Raw genomic sequence first — 20,114 nt, forward strand, 5'->3', positions numbered from 1 at the left:
CCCCCAAAACGCTCCTGGACACGGTTCGTCATAGGCTATTTAATACTACAAATTACAGCTGCGGGTACTTTGGGACACATGACGAACTACTTGGCTCATGTGATTGCTGATGGACCATGGGAAACGAGGGGATGGTCCTGCTCTGCGATGCGCTCCGATGATTGGACATCGGGAGTTTGACAAGCTTGTTAATTCTGCCTATCAACACTACACGCCTCCTCTGTGTCTGAAAACTACATATGGGGATGCGGAGTAAGGAATTAAAAAATAAGTTGTGCGGATGAGCTGTTTCTCATCTCAAACAAGCAGAGCACACACGGGGAGTAATTATTCATGATTTAAATGGCGGAGGAACTGTTACTGGAAAACGATGCAAAGATCAGCACGGTGAGTATTCATTTAAGAATTTAATCTGTACCGGCGATTGACATGTAGATCAGCTCTCTACATGGTGTTGCCATGTCAAAGTATAATTATTTCACAGCAGTTTTACTCACCTAATGTTTGGATTATCTTGAGCAGAGGTCCTTCCGACCTGACCTTGACCCTAAACCATTGTCTTCAATAAAAGGCCTACCGACAGTGCAGATCAATACAGGGTATTTGCAATAATTCATCTAAAAATATCCAAATTTGGTTTCAACATATCAGATGCTGCCTGTGATTTTTAACATGGAAAAGTTTGTGAACCACAACAACAGCCTTTAAGTTACACTAAGTTAATTAAAAACTATTCAAAAGACTAAGAAAAGCCACTAAAAGACTATAGTAAAAGTCTTCATAGCTGTCCAGAGCTTTGACCAAAGTGACATATGAAGAGCTGCACATCTGACAGATAATCAACCTAAATTGAGTGCAGACTGGGCAGCATTGTCTGCTTTGAGCTACTTTCACGTGTCGTTGTTCAACGCTCTCTATCAGGCCATTACAGGCTAAATTAGGTTTCTTTAAAGCATCTATGCTGTTATTGTTCATACAGAGCCCAGGGTTCCTCCTCTGTCTGCTCTTTGCACTAACACGCAGACACCAACATCCTCCATTTTCACATTAGTGGATTCCTTTGGCTCGCTGATATATAAGTTATCAAAGTTGGTCTTTGTAAACCCGCATTTTATTTAAATGATGAAAACCTTTGTGCAGCTAACATGTTTCTCCATGCTCCATCCAAATAGGTCAACTAAGCTCTTGTGTGCTGGACTTGAAGCGAATAACTCCAGGCCATTCCTAATGAAAAGTAGACTGCCTCACATCCCCCTTTCTTTGAAGACTGAGTGGGACTCATGTGACTGGGCTTTTAGGGTGGTCACCCCGGAGTTACCCCGCTGAGGCCCCTTTGTAGCTGTACAGTAGTTGTGGTCTTTTCTCAAGACTTGCCTGAGCTGTTGTCGCTTCATTAAATCTGTGGCTGCAAAGTAGCGTAGATTTGTTCAGCTCATTCAGAGAGTTAAATGTGTTTATGGTACAAATGGATCTGGCCTGTGTCCATGTGCCGTTTGTTTCACATCTTCTGATTCCGTCACATGCGGCTCAGTGCCTGTTCAACTCTGTTGCAAAGTCCAAAGATCACAGACTCCTATGCAACATTTACTTTCAGAATAATGCTGCTTAATACGCCTACAGAATGAGTAATCTCTTAACAGGCAGCAGACAAATCTAGAAAATGGACACAACAGGACATGCACACATCATTTAGTTTTGAAGATTTCAACATATATTGAACTTTGCTGGCAAATTTTTGATTGGTAACTTTGGCTAACTTTGAAATTGTTTTTTTAAAATTATTTTCTGATCATTTTAAACTAAGATGCCATTAAAACAAGCAAATATGTATTATGAATATCTAGCTCAGATTTTTTAAATATAGGCCTTTTTACTGTACAACTAATGGAGCTGCTTATTCAGTACACTAATTTATACTTACTAAATTTTATCAGGGCAGCCACACAGAAGGAATAAACCCACAATGCATGACTCCAGGAGGCACAGGTGACGACTGTTTATTTAACACAGATAACTCACAGGCAGAAGTACAGAAATGTCAACTGCTTATCCTGCGTACAGAGTCGTGGGGGGCTGGAGCTTATCCCAGGTGACATCGGGCAAAAGGCGGGGTACACCCTGGACAGGTCGCCAATCCATCGCAGGGCGTAACTGGTTCTAAATACGGGGGAATCTAAATACAAAGAAACACTGTCGCAGGGAACAAGCAGACAGGGAACGGGTAACAGAGTAGACCTGAAACGAAACGCAATGTGAGAAAACAAACACCAACAGAAAACACATGCATAACTGAAAACATGACCTTAAGTACTGGAGCTGGCCATGATGGGCAAGTTTTATATAGTGAAATTCACTGGCCAGGTCACATTTCCAAAAATTCCTTTCAAAGACAAGCTCTTTAAAGTTATAGCAAAGTCTTGTTAATTACTAATTGCTGTGATCTCACATTAAATTGGATCTCAGTGATGTTTCTTGCATTGTTTTAAACATTTCTTCAGGCCTCTGGACATTTTACTGCATTCTTTTTGTTGGTCTCTGACATTTTCTCCTCTTTTCATCTTATCTTCAGCATCTTACTATGCCTCTGCTGGTGGTGGCTTTTCTGGCGTCATTCGGCAGCTCCATGCTCTATGGCTACAATTTGGCAGTCGTCAACTCTCCTGCACAGGTTTGTGTCTCTACCAAATCATCATCATTGTCATCATGATAACCATCATTCTATCATCACACTATTCCCAGAATAAGTTGATAGAGACTTGCGCACTGGGGTGAAAGTTGAGGCATTTTAGATGTTAATGGGCATAGTGAAGGTCAGATTGTTTTTCATTGTCATGTGGAATCATGTGGGTTTGTGTATCAAATCTAGAAAGTGCTGTGTGCCTCATCATGTGCTCTCTTCTGTTCCCTCGATGTTCGATTGGCCACTGTACAGTGACTTAGTTGTGAACTTTTCCTGTTTAGCCATGGACCGCCCCATGTTGAAGCATGTGAGCTTCAGTGCCATGTCTCATGCTATTGTAGTATACTCCTCTTGGGGGGGTTACATGGAAAGAGAATTCCTCATTTCCCACAGTTTATTGTCATTTTGATTTATTCTTCCACTAATTGATAGACATATGCACAATACCGGTAGGCTGGCCATCTCTCATTTAAAGCTATATGTAGAATTTTATGCGACAAGAGTGTGTTTCAAATATTTCTCCGCTTATGTGAAAATCTGCCCTCTGTCTTTAGCCCATTCATCTCACCGTCTCCAGGTTGGACGTGGGTCAGACATTGGAACGCACTATTTTTATACAGTACATAGCCAATCTAGCTTGGCTTGGCTCTGCAAACCTTCTACAGCACAGTGTGGTCCCCAGGCAACGGAAAGTTTTCTTAAGCCCCATATCCAGTACTTGTTTCTTTAAATGATTTCAACCAAGTAGAATGGTCAAAAAACTATCACAGAAACGTCCAATAAGGAGTGGGAGTCACTATGAAGCACCGTTTGAAGGCAGAACTTCCTTTTCTGACACTTGGTCAAATGACATGAACTTTGATTAAAATATATGTTTGTGTATGAAGGTGTAGAGAAGCCTTTTTTCAGGTTTATGACAGGGTTTTTTATTTTGCAAGTTCAGAAATTCAGTTTTTCTCTGCCTCAGGTGTGTGTGTGTGTGTGTGTGTGTGTGTGTGTGTGTGTGTGTGTGTGTGTGTGTGTGTGTGTGTGTGTGTGTGTGTGTGTGTGTGTGTGTGTGTGTGTGTGTGTGTGTGTGTGTGTGTGTGTGTGTGTGTGTGTGTGTGTGTGTGTGTGTAGGGCTACTTTTCAAAGAGGTCTTTGCTGACCATGTGTTTGGATGTTATCACATATTATCACATGCAGTAGTTCACAATATCATTTCTAAATATACTTTATTTATTTATTTGTTAACTTTTACTCATTTAACACATTTCCACAAAATAATGGACTTAAGATTGTTCTTTGTAACTAAAGAGAAGGATTCGTCTGTTAGGCAAATCCCATCTGACAGCAGGGACAGTGAGTAGGAGTGGACTGGAGAAAAAGGCTTGAGCAGAAGTGAAAAAATAACTTCAGAAGTTTTTTCAGTAGCTCTGGTTGTCATTCAAATGATAGGTTTATATCAATATACAAAATAGGGGTCAAATATCAAGCTGTAGTTATTCTTGTATTTTCGTTGGCATTGGAAACTTACTGGTATCTAGGTATCTGTCAATAAAAAGGGAGAAGAAAGATGAAGACACATATGAAGATGACTCCCATCCCTAACTCCAAGAACTGTGGATTTGATAACAAATGCGTTTGGATTCTGCTTATCAGTTCCTAACTTTCTGCATATTTCAGTGTTGCGCCCGACTGAAGTGAAGTGAGCATTTTATTGTTTAAAAAAGAGTCACTTATCTGCCAGGACCTGCTAAGCGGACCTAATGTCACGTCATTTGTTACACATTACGTCAACAAAGTAACGTCTCACATTCACCTTTAATACTGAAGGAAAAAACGAATGATGTCTACAGATGATTCATATATATATATATATATATATATATATATATATATATATATATATATATATATATATATATATATATATATATATATATATATATATATATATATATATATATATATATATATATATATATATATATATATATATATATATATATATATATATATATATATATATATACACACACACACACACACACATATATTAGTTCTTAGAGACGAGTCCCCAGAGACTCCTTTCACTTTAGCCATGAAGAGGAAGATGAGCATGGAGGAAGTGGATTCCTGCTGGGCCTCTGCTCCCAAAAATTTTGGGGCAGAGCTGTGCAAGAATTGCATGATTTACAAATTGCGGAGACGACACTGTACAGTTAGACATGCGCAATAAACCTTGCAATGTGTAGCGAGCTTTCCAAACTTCCAGTCTTGCCTCATCTCCTACCAGTAACGCCATGTAGTTACAATATGGTGAATAGATCAACATTTTTTTCAGTCAGTGAACAATAAAAAAAAACAAAAAAACAAATAGCACGGCAAGAATACACAAAATTGATGACCAGTTGCTAAAACTCTAAGCGATGGTCAAAATAACACTTCACCTTTATAATCTCTATGTGGCATCGGCCTTAAGTTTACGTCATAACGTTAGCTTGCTTAGCTCAGTTTTAACAAGACCACAGTAGCAAGAAAACAGCACATCAAAATCATATACTGACGCCATTTGTAATGGTTTTTCGGAACGGTTTGTGTTAATATTAGTGGCAAAATTTGAATTTCCCTCCTTGCTGATCGAAAACACTAGGTATTTTGCCGACTGTGACCATGTGCCCTAATGGCAAGAGGCGCAGGCACACTGGTAGTCCAGCTAGCGGTGCACCAAATTTTCTTTTTCTCTGAATCTCACTGCATGGAACTGATTTGGATAATTTTTCTTTGTCGAAGGTAACCTGAGATTATAACTACATATTATAACTATAAATGGAATTTACATGTTACCATTTCTGTAGTGACATGAAGTTACTGTGATAAATGAACAGAAAACAATGAAGATCCTGTTTTAAGATAGCAGTTTAAGTGACTAAATAATTACTGCTGGCAAAAATAAGGCTGAGTAAAGATCCATGTCCATGAGATCCACAACTGCCTCCTTGTTTTTCAAAGGCCTTCCCTTTTAAACAGCAGGTATGTGTGCAGTCTGAAGCCTGATTACACACCCTAGATCTACAAGTTACCTCAAGTACTTGTTGCTCAACCATCACCAGGCTAAGTAATGTTAAGTAATAATTAATTATGAACATTAAACTGGCCAGTTTACACAGATCCCTTCCTATATTGGAGAGGGTCACATTCATGGGACGAATTGGACACACACTGTCAAGTTCCATGACAAATTGACAAATTAAAACTTCTCTCCCTTCTTTTCATAACTCCCTTAGGACCATCCATTCCTTCATGTTATCATTCAGTATCCTCACTATTTAACAAACAAAATAATTCATCTTTTAATCTGTTGAGCATTGTTAATACTTAAACTATTCATGCAAATTAAAATGAACTCTCCTGTTTCAGTTTTCTGACGTTCCATTTCACAGAGAGTGAATGAATCGTGTCTCTCGAGATACATTGGGTTTAATGGAATGGATTCTCCAGGACAGATTCACTGTCAGATAAACCTGAACCAAATCTGAGAAATGTTGTTGGCCCTGGCAGTACAGTTTTGTCACGCCACAGTCTTGTCACCTGTTTCATCAAATTAGATTTGACTATGACTGTGGGGGCTCGATGAACTTCCCGTCTACTCTAAAAGAATCACATGCATATATCTGCCCCACACGCTGATTAAAGCATGTCTTCGCCGCATCCCCCGGTGCAGCGTACACCCAACGCTATGAAAATGGCAACTAATGTAGACATTTAGATGTGTGGCACTGTGGGAAATGATTCATCATGTGATGATGTCACATTTCATGGCTACAATTTTTGGGCCCCAGGTCTACGTGAGTGATGGGGTGTATGAATTGTTTTATTCAGTTTTCTTCTTTTTGCTGTGTAGTGCTAAGTTACCATATTACACACTGTAGCATGTATATTTTTGTACTTTTTAAAAGCAAAATGGCATTTATAGGAAAAATTTTGTAGATTTTATTTGGCATATTTGGGGCAAATATCATGTAATTCCACATGGTCTGTGTATATTGTAGTGAATTTATGTAATTTTTTTTCCTGCTGGACCATTTTAAAAGAACCTTTCTTTATTCTACCAGTACATCAAAGAATTCTACAATGAGACCATGATAGAAAGTTATGACTGGACTCCGGAGGAGGAGCTCCTCACCGTCTTGTACTCCCTCACCGTGTCGATCTTTGCTATTGGTGGGATGGTCGGGGCCCTGCTGGTGGGCAAACTCGTCACCAAATATGGAAGGTAAGTGTGCGGGTGTGGATGATTTTTGAATATATAACACATGCTCATCAAAATGTTAATGTGAAATGCCATCAGCCTGTGTCTCCGACCGTCAAAATATCTTATTCTGTGAGAAAGTTGAGTGAAAAGTGATCACTATGTGTCCAAACAGGAAAGGGACGCTGGTGAGAGCCACTGTGCTGGTGTTTATAGGAGGAGGTCTTATGGGCTTCAGCAGATGGTGGAGGATGCCTGAGATGGTCATTATTGGACGCTTCATCACAGGAATACACTCAGGTAGGCCTGACAATGCATCACATAGCATCCTAACCAGACACTATGAGCATTTTTAATGCAAAAAGTGAGATTTATCTGAAAATGAATAGATTCAAAGCTACAAAAGCACATTACAGAGATAATTAATTAGCAGATCTGTTTCACGTGCTTATGTTTCACTGGAATTAGTCATGCTTTATTTTGAAAGGGCTTCTGGTGTCTTTTTTGCTTTTCTTCATTAAGCCTTTTTGAAATCAATTCCCCCATTTTCTTCAGAATTTCATTTACTGTTTAACAACTGAATAGTAAGTTGTGCATATTAAGAAACTACAGTATAAACAAATGCCTGTGGAAATATAAGTTTAAAGAAAAACATTTGCGTTGGTTTTTGGTTTCATTAGGTTGGTTCAAGACATTTTCAATTATTTATGAGATAGTATGATAAAGTCTTTCACAGTCCACCAACCTCTATCAAGTTGGAGACATTAAGAAATATTACTTAATTGGAACAAAAAAGTGGAACGTTGAATCACATTTTTTCTAGAAGAAGCAGACAAGCTGAACAAAAACTCTTTGACACCCAAAAAAGAAATCACGGCTTGTAAACATTCATTCAAGACAGATTTTCATTTCAATTTTGTTGTGCTGATTGGTGCCTGGTTCACTCTGTTTTTTCCTTGTAGGTATCTCTCTCAGTGTGGTGCCGATGTACCTTGGTGAGATCGCCCCCAAGAACCTGCGAGGCTTCCTGGGCCTCGTTCCCAGCATTCACATTTGTCTTGGAGTCTTCATCGCTCAGGTCCTGGGACTCCATGAACTGCTGGGAAAGGTACTAACATCATGGCGTTCAAACGCTACACAGGTCTACTCTGTCTTGTGGGTGGATGGATTGGTAACACAAACTTTGTTTCCTTTATAAGACTGATGCTGTACGTGTGAACAGATTCATCCTAAATCTATTGAGTAATGGTTGACGTAGTTCTGATTTATGGCATGATATGAATTACATTCTGAATCTGAGGCATAGATGTTAGCGTAAGCAGCTAGTCCTCTATCCTCTATCTAGTCTTGCGTTAGAAATACACATCAGATGCTAGTTTCTTCTCAGACCGGAGTGTGAAACTATTTTAAGCACACCAGTATATTTTTCTAAACTAAAGCACATTCACATAACACTTAAAAGCATGAATAAGTAGCATGATACAGTATGTGAACACACTGTAGTGCTATAATTAGATAACAGTTATTTATACAACATGACCAGCTGTCCCTGTAGCTTTCCTCCTCCTACCCTTCATGTTTTTTTTCCCTGTTTCTAGTAGAACTGGATGAGGTGATGCTCTCTCCATCTGTCCGGTATAGTAGAGGGGGGATTGTAGCTTTATGGAACAGCTGCATAGGAAAACAATGCTAAAAAAAGACAATGACTTACATCTTTAATAGGGATAAAAGTAGGGCTGATATTGAGATATGAGTCACGATTTTAGTGGGAGTGATAGTTTTTTCATTTAATTTTCACTGGAAAAACAAATAAAAATACTGATGATGGGATTTTTTATCTGTACCAAACAAGCATGTTACCTATATCTGTAGCACCACAATGTTTCATTTATAATGGCATGTTGTGAAACATGTATCTTTTTATCAAAACATTGCAGCAAATCCTGAGATTTAGATATTGCACTTGGCCAGTATTTTTGATGATGGGTTGATCAGTAGGCTTTCAATTGTTATGTTGCAAGGTTTTAGTAAGGAGTCATGTTTGTATTTTCCACACAGGAGGAGCACTGGCCTCTGCTCCTGTCCCTGGTGGTGTTTCCCACAATGCTCCAGCTTATGCTGTTGCCATGGTTTCCAGAGAGTCCACGGTACCTGTTAATAGAGAAGGGAAATGTTCATGCCACCATCGCAGGTTAGAAAGTGGACTATCATTTCATTTTCTCCTAAATGTGTTATTTATGTTTCATTGCATGGACTAAAGACTGGACTAATTTCTCTTAACAACCTGTAGTTCTTGGTTCTTGTTCAATGATTGAATTCAGTGTGCGGGAGGGATCTGCATGTTGTGGTGATAAACAGATTGTCAGCTGGTTGTCACAGCATACCGCTGAATGTACTGGGATGACTGGACCTGTTGATCTCACTCTTTTTCTAAATATTGATGTTGGGTCTTCTGTTTCCTCTTGAAATTTAAACTGATGCAGGGACTGGTGTTTCTGCAGGCTGGTAAACACTTTTCTTTCTGTTCTTTAGCCCTCAAATGGTACCGTACTAAGGGAAACATTCAGGCAGAGGTGGAAGAGATGCAGGAGGAACAGCGCTCTCTTTCCTCCATCCAGACCATCTCTGTTCGCGGCCTACTCATGGACCGCTGTGTTCGCTGGCAGGTCATCACCATTGCGGTTGTCAACGTTGGCATGCAGCTGTCTGGCATTGATGCGGTAAGTCTGAAAAGTGTTGTCCTCTATCTTTGTGCCTGTGTGTGTGCACACATTTTGGACTGTGCAGTTATTATATGAGAGTGAGAACTAATATTGCTACAGTTCCCAGCTGTGCTCCACCCGTCTGCACCTCCTCCTGTCCATACATCACATTCCCACATGCAGCCACTGAGTGACTAAGCAGGGGGCAACAGGACCACGCCTCATTATCTCCTGGTCCCCTCTGTTAGTGTTACCCCACATAAGAGGGTCCAGTCATCCACACACAAAGTCGAATCCATCTTTGTACTCATTCCTCCATGTGGATGGAAGCTCTGTGCATGCTGAGGCACATGCTAGTACCATTTCCCAGCAGGGGGACACCCCACTGAGTCCCACTGTCCCAGCTGTTTCAGACGGGAACACTTTAAGGCTTCAAACATCCAGACGAATCCATACGTCTAAACTGTGTGCAATGAATCTGTGGCACAGAATGCTAAATCACACATTTCAAGAGATTTTCAAGTGAAAACATGCTTGTTGTTCTTAAAGATCTTGGCCATTTATAATTTTATTTATACCAACCTCAGTCATTGCAAAATGATGACGGCAAGAAAAAAAGATCGGATTCTTTCACCGTATGTGTAGCGCTGTTGTGGCGTTATTATAGGTATCAGCACATCTGGAACCACTTCACCAAAGATCTTGAAAGAACTACTCCTACAACGTGAACAGAATCATTCTCCTAGCAAAGAAAGAACAGAGGGCTATCATATCACATTGCCATTTCAGGCAGTGACAAGCCAAACAATAGGGACTTCATTTCCATGAGTACTTTTTGTTTGTTGGAGATCTAGCTATTGAAATGAGAAGGAGCCAACCAAACAATGTTAAAAAGAGAGGCTAGAATGCTTTTAACTTCAGAAATAAATGATAAGTACATGCTGAAAAAGAATGCCGTATGGGCCTGTTAAGAAAGGTCGAGATGTAGAGCAGTCATTGAAAAGTGAAGCAGTTTTTACCTCTTTTTGTTACTGGTATCCGGAGAAAGAGGTACTGTGAAAGTGTAGGGTGCTGAGACAGATGCTGCAGGCCTTTTGATGAAAATGAAAGGTTTCTTGTGCTCTCTGCATGAAGTGAAGCTCATTGCACTTAGTCCCCTTTCTTATTTTCAAGAATGGTTCATCAAGGCATCTGTCAAATTTAGTGGCATTAGAGTGGTATCTCTGCACTTTTGCAGATGATGTTGTCCTTTTGTCATTTAATGGACTGTAATACAAACCAGGGAAATCTGTGGTGGAATCCAACCACCTATTTAGCCTCTGCAGGGTCATTATCAAGGTGATGGATACCGCTTGGTTCGTTAGTGTTCATGGCTCAGTGCTTGCAGTGGGCCGGAATGCACCGGTACGCGGCACCTGGACATTTTACTTTGGCATACCGGGACATTTTCTTGCGTACCGGGACTTCTCCCAAGCTGCCGGTACTCTCCTCTGCCCTCTCCATATCAGGTTCTCTGGGCGCTACATGACGCTCACCTGTTTCCGTTCTCGTCTGCCTGCTAAACTCTGTCGGCGGAGAGAGACGAGGTAGAAGAGAAGCTCGGGTGCGTTTCCAGCAGCCGTGTGCTGAATGTAGCGCGTCCATGTCACTTGTCGTGAACCGATCAATCACAGCCTGGATGAGACGGGACATTTAAAAGTATCGACAGATAGGTGTCATTTACACTGGGGACGCTGGGGACAGGTCAGGATCAGACTGTCTCCATCACTTTTTGAAAGCTTTTGTTAAAAATGTTCTGAAAAACAGCAACAAGAAATGTTGAATAACAAATGAAACAATGGACAATAGGAAAACATGCAACGCAACTGAAATAAAGAAGAAACAAATGTGCATTGTCCAAAAGCTGATTACTAAATTACATTCCTTTATATTTTGAATCACCTGTCACCTTGGGGGTTGGGGGGTACTGGCACTTCCACTTCAAGCACTGTCCTGGCTGTTGTTGCGACAACCATAACCGTGACTCCAATGACCAACCACAGCTGGTCATTGGAGTCACGTGAGGCCAAGTCTGAACACCTCACGTCATTGGCATAGTCGCATGAGGCCAAATGTGAGTGTTTGTTCAATCTCCTGGGAAGGGATGAAAGGACAGCATTGTAGGTGGGGGATAAGTGTGGTGGTGACGTGATGCAAGATAGTGCCATCAAGGTCATGGTCCTCTCCCCAGCTTAAGGAGTTCAAGTACCACACGTAATGGCAAAAAAGATTGTGACACCAACTCCCAGGTAGTTTCAGGTAGACTCTCCAATAGCAAGTGGAACAGGAAAGCAAGACTCTTGATTTATGGGCCGGTCTTCATTCTGACCATCTCTTAGGTAGTGACCTAAAGAACTGATTTCAGCACAGCTCACTCTCAAACAGCAGAAGGAGCTAAGTGATCCACGAAGACCTTGGAGTTTAGAGGATTCAGATTAGTCAGTTCAGACATGTGCAGAGGGCCCTTAAGGTGGCTCCCTCTGGCTGTGTAATTGGGAGAAGACCTTGGTGTACACTCAGATGCACACAAGAGACTACATCAGTCAGCTGGTCCAGGAACAGCATGGGTTTGGCCTGGAAGAGCTGAAGGAAGTCTCAAAGGGAAATATGCTAGAGCTGCTCTGCTTACCCAGCTTATCTAGAATATGACTCTGGATGGATGAGGGGAAAAAAAGCAACAAAATAATTATTCCTAATATATATGAGTGTAAATAGTCAAACAGCAATCCTTTAAGTCTTTGAGTCACCAGAGTTTTATTGGTTGAGCAGCATCTAGCAGTTTTGTTAAAGTTATGCATATAAAAGAAAAATGTCCAATATGATAGAAATAACACACGATTTCTGTTTTTAAGGAGTTCAGTTTAGTGAGTGAGAATTTTAGCTCATTAATATATGATTTGTCATGACAATTCATGTATTCAGAACAGTATAACTGGTTCAAATGTTTCAGCTTTTTCAAACTGTTTGTGATTCTGTATTTTTTCTGCTTTGATAGTTGGGTGTATACATACTTCAGTGCTGCAATGGTGATGAAATAGTATATGTATGGATATTAAATCAACAAGACAGCATTGAACCGCACCAATCACGATCTTTTCCACACCTCATCAATGATGGATGTTGCATCAGCAAAGTGTGATTAATGAGAATACACAAATTAATTTCAAGGGGAGCACTTGTCAGAAGTCCATACTGATGAAACGCTGCATCTCAAATGCATGAGTGATGGTTGGTGTGATGATAATGATCACTATGATGAATCGCATGGAAACACCAAATAAGCAGAACTGGAAAAAAAGACAAACTTTGAGTTTCAAAGCACCCGTCTGTGTGTGGGTATGTTTCTGTGGTCCGACGTATTATAAACTTCATGTCACTGTCAATTTCAGATCTGGTTCTACACAAATGACATATTTGAGGACGCAGGAATCCCAGAACCTCATATTCAGTACACAACAGTGGGAACTGGTGCCATTGAGGTCATTGCTGGGTTGCTGGGGGTGAGTTGACATTATCACACAGATGACATCATTATCACTATTATATAACACTATTTTATATATGGTGCTTAAACAGCCACTTCATTAGTCCATCCAAGGTGGGGATTTGATGCTCGTTTCCATTGATAATATTACATAAATTTGGATTTGGTGTGTTGTTTAGAGGGCGGCATGGTGGTGCAGTGGTTAGCACTGCCTCACAGCAAGAAGGTCGCGGATTCAAACCCCGGTTGCCCCGGCTTTTCTGTGTGGAGTTTGCATGTTCTCCCCATGTCTGCGTGGTTCTCTCTGGGTTTCCTCCCACTGTCCAAAGACATGCAGACTAGGTTAATTGGTGACCCTAAATTGTCCGTGGGCGTGAGAGGTTGTTTGTCTATGTGTTGCCCTGAGATGGTGTCGTTTAGACAAAACAAGTAATTTGACAAGGTCACCTTTGGCGATGTGAGACTTGACAATTAATTATAAATGAACAATTAAATTGACGGTTTTGATAATCGACCGATCACATTAGTCATTAAAAAGATGAAATACAAAACATTACATTATGTGAGAATGAGTTGCTCTCTGTTTCTATGTAAAATTAATATCTTTTGATAGACTTTTTGACTGTTGGTGACACAAAATAAAAAAAAAAAATTTACTCTGGTACCTTGTGGTTGAAAAGTGGCATTTTTACATTTTATAGAATAGTTAATAGTAAAAGTACTTTGCAGATTAATCAATGATGAAATAATTTCCAGCTCTAATAATATGCTGTGTAAGAGTCATTTTATGTTTTAAGTAAAAGCAACTTTAGTTCTTACAAATTTACATCTTTTATCTCAGTCCTCCTTTGGACTGATGTCTCTCACTGTTCGGGGGATCACTGTGTTGAACTCTTTATCTATTGATACTGTACTATGTGGCACTGGTCCATGCTGTATACCTGTCCCTATAAAACCACAAATTAGATAAACAGAATTAGTGACACAGCACATATATTTGACTTCTTTTTTAGATTTTCATTACTTTACTTTTACTCATGTGTTTATTTATTTAAAAATTATTAACATCAGTGTGATGTAAATGTGCCAGATTTAGCCAACTGCCTAATTATTGTTGCCCTTTGTGTTGCATGAAAAACATGAAATACTCCATGTATTGTTTGTGGGCCCCCAGAAAATATGAAATGGGCTGAAATGAATGATCAGAGGACAAAAAGTCAACTGTTTCTTGCTTCTTGATGAAATCTCCTGTTACGAGCCAATCACAGCAGGGTTTGCCTCTTTGTCTGTTTTGCAGTGCTTTACTATTGAGCGTCTGGGCAGAAGACCTCTGATGATTGGTGGATTCCTGTTCATGGGACTCTGCTGTGCTGGGATCACAGTGTCTGTCTTCTTCCAGGTACAGGATCAACTGATGCACTGCTCGTCTAGGAATATAATACAATGACTTGCAGATTGTGGAGTAGGACATTGTTTTCAGTAAGGTTTAAAGACATTACCACTTTTAAATAAACATTAACTAAAATCTGTGTCTAGTTTATGGTTGAACATTGAAACAGGCTTTGCTTGCTGTAATCATGTGTCCTGTTCATACCAATGTATATGATTGTGGACAAAATCCACCATCCTCATTCTGTGCAAAAATGTATTCAAAAGTGAATTTTGTACTGAAAGGGCTTGTAACATTGGAAGATATCCACAGGATGTGTCTAACAAATGAAGCCTCGATCCATTTCTGCTAGGAAGGACGACTGTGGATTTTGTCCCCCATCACTTACATTGAAATCACATTAGGGATGGAATGATTACAGCAAGCAAAACCCGTTTCAGTGTTCATACTATTGTTTTAACTTGAAAAATTGTGAACCTATTCTTTAAGAGTAAAATGATAAACATTTTAAATATTATTATTATTATTATTATTATTATTAAAAAAAGTTCCCTTCATTAAATAATGGTGAACTGAGTTTACTGATAAATGACTAATTAAGTATCAAGTAAATGTCAGGACAGGAACTATTCATCGTACAAATCATGTTACTAATTATTTTTATATATAATGTATTAAATGTAGTCAAATGGGGGATCACCTGGTGGATTCCCCTCATTTCCTGTCTCTCTCTTCAGCTGTTTATTTATATATCAAAATATATAAAATAGACAAATGAGTAATTATGAGAAACTGTACGAATTGTTTACTGTTTAAAACTTCAGACTCATGACTTGTGCTTGACCAATCACAGGCGCAGCTGTCCTTCATGCGCTACATCAGTGTGGGCTGCGTTGTTGGGATTATTGCTGGCTTCTGCATCGGCCCAGGTAAACACTTGAGTAAATCTACCCTCTCTGCATCTCACTTGAAACCTCTTTTTAAAAACTTAAAATGAACATTTCCAGTCCACACATACTGCTCTAGAGTCAGGCCTCACAGTGTGTAAGATAACACTGCTCCCTGCTGGAAGCTTGCACAACAGCAGGCACCAAATCTAACAACCAGCAACTCTCCCTCCCTACTCCTCCTCCGACTGTGAAGAGATATTGTATTTCATTAGTCTTGTAAATTAGGAAATCATAACTGCCACACAACATCCATTCCCACAGCCATTTGTACACTGGATGAGTTGAGTGAAGTGAATTAAGAGGCAATAGTTTACAACTTTAGGAGGGAGGCACGTTGAGTGGACCTGCGAGGATGATGAATTAGAACGAATCTGGTTTACATAGCTTCATTCGTCAAGCCAGCAAAATCTATACCTCGGCACACAGACGAGGATTTCTGTTGCTGCAATTAGACTTTTAATGGCTCATTGTTCATAAGCTAGCCGTGATGAATACGGTTTCCTTCAGACGAAACCTTGCATGCACGGTGATGCCCCCCATGCATACCACAGATGTTGACAAATTATGGCCGAGTTATTGGTTTGACGATATTAAACCTTCCTCTATGCAATTATGATGCACAGATAATGAGGACGTCATTTGCAAAGCTCATCATTAGAGCTTTTACTAATGCACATTTCTCCTTCATAGTCTTCACTTCTAACAATGAAGAATTGTGTGTTTAAAGCCAAGAAACCATCTCATAGATCCTGCATATCAAACTAATGAATTGCACTAGTCCTAGCTAAGCTATTCTGTTTCTTGTGGTTTGGAGTTGGACTTTTGCCAAGTTGACAAACATCCTCCTCTTTTGTCAATCTTTGACCACTGAGTAATAATGAACACATAATGAAGTACATGCTGAAAAAACAAGTGTAATATAATAGCACTGGGGCTTGAGGAATGTTTATCATTTGTTATATCATGTTCTGTTTATTTTGAATGACTGCCAATGAATAGTCATGAGTGGGAATATTGATAAACTAATTGACGAATGAAGACGCTGATGTTAATTTCACTACACCCAATAGATTCATACAGCTGTACTGTGGTTAAATGTGATTTGTATTATGAAACCTGACAGGATGCCTAGTTGGATCAGACCGATGATGAATTGCATGTGAAGTGAACCATGGCTGATTGCTGTTGTCAAAATGTGTCCTTTAAAATAATACACTTTTTTTGTCTCTTCTGTGCAGCTGGTGTGCCTTTCCTGATCACTGCAGAGCTGTTTAAGCAGTCACACCGACCGGCTGCCTACACTGTGGCCGGCTGCCTCAACTGGTTGTCCAACTTCACCATCGGCTTTGTCTTTCCCTTCCTAGAGGTGAGAGCAAATTCTCCTTTCAGTTCTGGTCATACAGTATTGTACTGTACTGTATTTGATTTTGAAATGTTCATCTTGAAGTGACCAAATTGTGTGTGACGTGTAGCAGATCTCATGGGGGGATTCTGTATGTAGAATGTAAAATAATCTTATGTGCACAGGTTATGTTTATTCTTAATTTTTAGTCTAGTTTGCAGTGAGAACCTCAAGTTCATCTTGACATTGCTTCCACGATCTGTTGTGGCTTGTCAGGCATTGTCAGGCACATGTCAATTATGATATGAGCTGTCTAGTTTTGTTTGAACAGAGGCGACTCCCCAATTGCCATTAAAACGACCAATTAAAATTGCGACCTTGCTGTCTCTCATTGTCCTCCAGTGTTGTTCTAGTCGAAGAGACACAAAGTAAAGAGGACAATGATCTGTCCCTTCTGCTACTGTTAAAACACCTGGGATGTGTGACATCATGTGGTCCTTCATCTTTTCTGTTTTAATTTGTATTTGTATTCTGTTTTAAACTGTAACTTCACTTGAAACTCTGCCCCTGCCTCCAGTCTTTGTGCTAAGCTAGGCTAAACATTCTTTTTTGGACAATCTTTGTACTGGACTCACACTGAAAGAAATCTTTCACCGCATCTGACTGTGGCTTTGATAGCAAAAACAGAATATTAAAACAAAAAAAGAGAGTAAACAAAGTCATAGACATTTTCTCATTTTATGTTATATTTTGTATGCCAAACGTCCTTTTTATAAAAGTTCCCTCCGGTGTTTCTTTCTTCTTTACTGCTGCACTAACATTTTCATATTCGATGACTGAAATACCTACCTGGAGCTTCATCGCTATGACCTTTACCTATTCATACAAGTATGGCCTAACTCTGCAGTTCGCTTCAGCTCTATGGAGATTTTTAGCATCATCCAGCAAATCGTTTTGCTTTTACTGCCCACAACTTTACTGTTTTGTGGCTAAAGAGCCTGGGAATTTCCTTAAGAAGTTGTTGGAGACCTAAACAGAGCTAAAAGGAGAATAAATACTGGACTCAGGAGCCAGACACAGTACTCCAAATGAATGCTAATGTTGCTGCGTATCTGCTAGATGTGTAAATAAGCAACTGTCTGCAAATACACGAAGGAGATATGCCAGTGTTTACAGCTTGTTTCTGCTGTAACAATTCCTAGTGTCTCTTTTTCAAGCGAACTAATCTATTAATATAATCTAAAGTAGTTTGTATAAAACCTACAGTATAGCCTATTTTTGGTGTTCTCTGGTCCTGTTTTGGAGCATAATCATTTTAACCTGCTTTTGTTAGCTTCGCTGTGGCCTGTCTCGGTCTAAAGATCATATTTCTCACCAAATTTCATGTTTTCTTGCAGTACATAGCAACTGTTTTAAGGTAGAAACTGCTATGACAGTATGGCTCCAAATGTGTCTCCTTTTGCTGTCCTTGAAAAATTTCAACATTGTAAAGAAAGCCCAAACAGTATATATTTATTTTTGATCATGCATGAGTTTTATTCAAAGTTACAATGTGTGTCCTCCCCCCGCAGACAGCTACAGGTCCTTACTGTTACCTGATCTTCTGTGCGATCTGCTTGGGAGTGGCCTTGTACACCATCTTCATTATTCCTGAGACCAAGAATAAAACCTTTATGGAGATCAGCCAGATGTTCGCTGCCAAGAACAACATCCTCAAAGACGAGCTGACTCCCAATGGACATCTCAAAATGGCTGTGATGAACGGCTACGGAACCCTTGGCCAACACGACGAAAAATAAGGAGTGAAGAGGTGGACCTACATGTAAATGATGGTTTTCTTCTCTCAGTGGGCCTTCTTTGTTTTTAATGACTGAAGAAGCTGTAGCAGAGATAAAAGGTGGAATTTCTGTGGCCACGAGGAGATCTGCTGCTTCATGTGGAAACTACAAAGACCAATGCGTACGCATACACACACAATCGTTTCTGTTAATCCCCAGTCAAAGTACATCACGTGAGACAGAGGTCATGTGGTCAAGCATTTCAAATGAACCATCAGTGACATTTTAATCCATTTCTCTGCATCTTAAAGCATTTTTACAGGAGCTGAATTGGTTTCTCACAGTGCCCTCAGATCTTTTAATATCCGGATTAGCTTTACTTTGTTTGAAAACGCCCCATGATCACTTCATTAGCACCGCCTTACACTAGCATGTAAGGCGGTGCTTCCATCAGTGTACTGAAGAAAGGTATAAAAGCAACCTTTTACAATGTTGAAAGTATTCAGCTCAAGGTGAACATCTTGATGAAGAACTTCAGTTGTCTTTCTTTCCATCTTCGTCCAGTTTGTGATTTTGTCTCTTTGTACGTATGAGAGCTGGATACTGTGGCTACTGCAGTAGTTATTTCCTATGACTGTCCATATTTGCTCAAATAGATGCACATGTATGTAAAGCTTCTTAGTATCACATCACGGTAGCTTTACAAGTTTGTTGGATGTTTTACCTCTTTGTAAATTTTATGGTGGAGTCGGTAGCACTGAGAGACAACACAATATAGAGATGTTTGAACATGAAAATCTTTCTCTTTCTTCTTTGTTATTCTGCATTATTGAGCTGTAAATTACTTTGTTGAGTGAGCCTCGTAATCACAAGCAAACATACAAAAATAAGCATCTTCATACAGTAAGCTATTTTCCAAGTTTACCCCAATGTACCATCAAATATGGAGCTGCTTTTCTGTGCTACCACAATACTTGATTTTCTTTTGGGGCCACTTGTTTTTAGCATTTAGCTGTGGTGGCGCCAATAACTTGGAGTTACCTTAATACAGGCTAAGAGAAAAATCATTATCTGGCATTACTGCCTCTCATCAAACTATAAACAAAACTACAGACCTCAGTTACAGCACAAATGCACATGCATCATGAAACAAATAACCCTGACATAGAAGAAGCGTTTTAAGCCAAAGAGCAAGATTGGAACTAAAACTGTAGACTGAAAGACTAATAAGCACCCTTAACTGTATAACAGATTTATAGGTTGTAACTAATGGCTTCATTAATGGTTAATAAATGGTTTAAAAGTGAGGTTCAAAGTTCATTCATGACCTTGGAAACAGCAGTTGAGAAAAGAAAATCTCTCCCCAAGGTCCATGTAGTAGCTCATCTGGAGCTTTCAATCCTGTCACCAGAAGGAGTTTGCCCATTTGTCATGGAATTGTATTTTTCCCAACGTGAACAATATCTATGAATGGGTAAACTACAGCTGTTGATGAAGATAATTTATAAGCAAATG

The 20,114-nt window shown here is 39.7% G+C and overlaps 1 protein-coding gene across 1 annotated transcript; it reads left to right on the top strand.

Moving 5' to 3' along the window:
* The first annotated feature begins 342 nt into the window (after positions 1–342).
* Positions 343–19,396, top strand: slc2a15b (solute carrier family 2 member 15b). The gene is made up of 12 exons (XM_038714187.1): positions 343–387; positions 2,570–2,668; positions 6,778–6,938; positions 7,090–7,214; positions 7,877–8,022; positions 8,973–9,105; positions 9,447–9,634; positions 13,045–13,155; positions 14,437–14,538; positions 15,383–15,458; positions 16,718–16,845; positions 18,393–19,396. The coding sequence occupies exons 1-12, from the start codon at positions 343–345 to the stop codon at positions 18,618–18,620; spliced, it is 1,542 nt and encodes a 513-aa protein (XP_038570115.1). The 3' UTR covers positions 18,621–19,396.
* Positions 19,397–20,114: the final 718 nt, after the last annotated feature.

This window comes from Micropterus salmoides, unplaced genomic scaffold, assembly GCF_014851395.1.
Source record: "Micropterus salmoides isolate LMB-PRFRI ecotype aquatic unplaced genomic scaffold, ASM1485139v1 Ms_hic_scaffold_12, whole genome shotgun sequence".
NCBI lineage: Eukaryota > Metazoa > Chordata > Actinopteri > Centrarchiformes > Centrarchidae > Micropterus > Micropterus salmoides.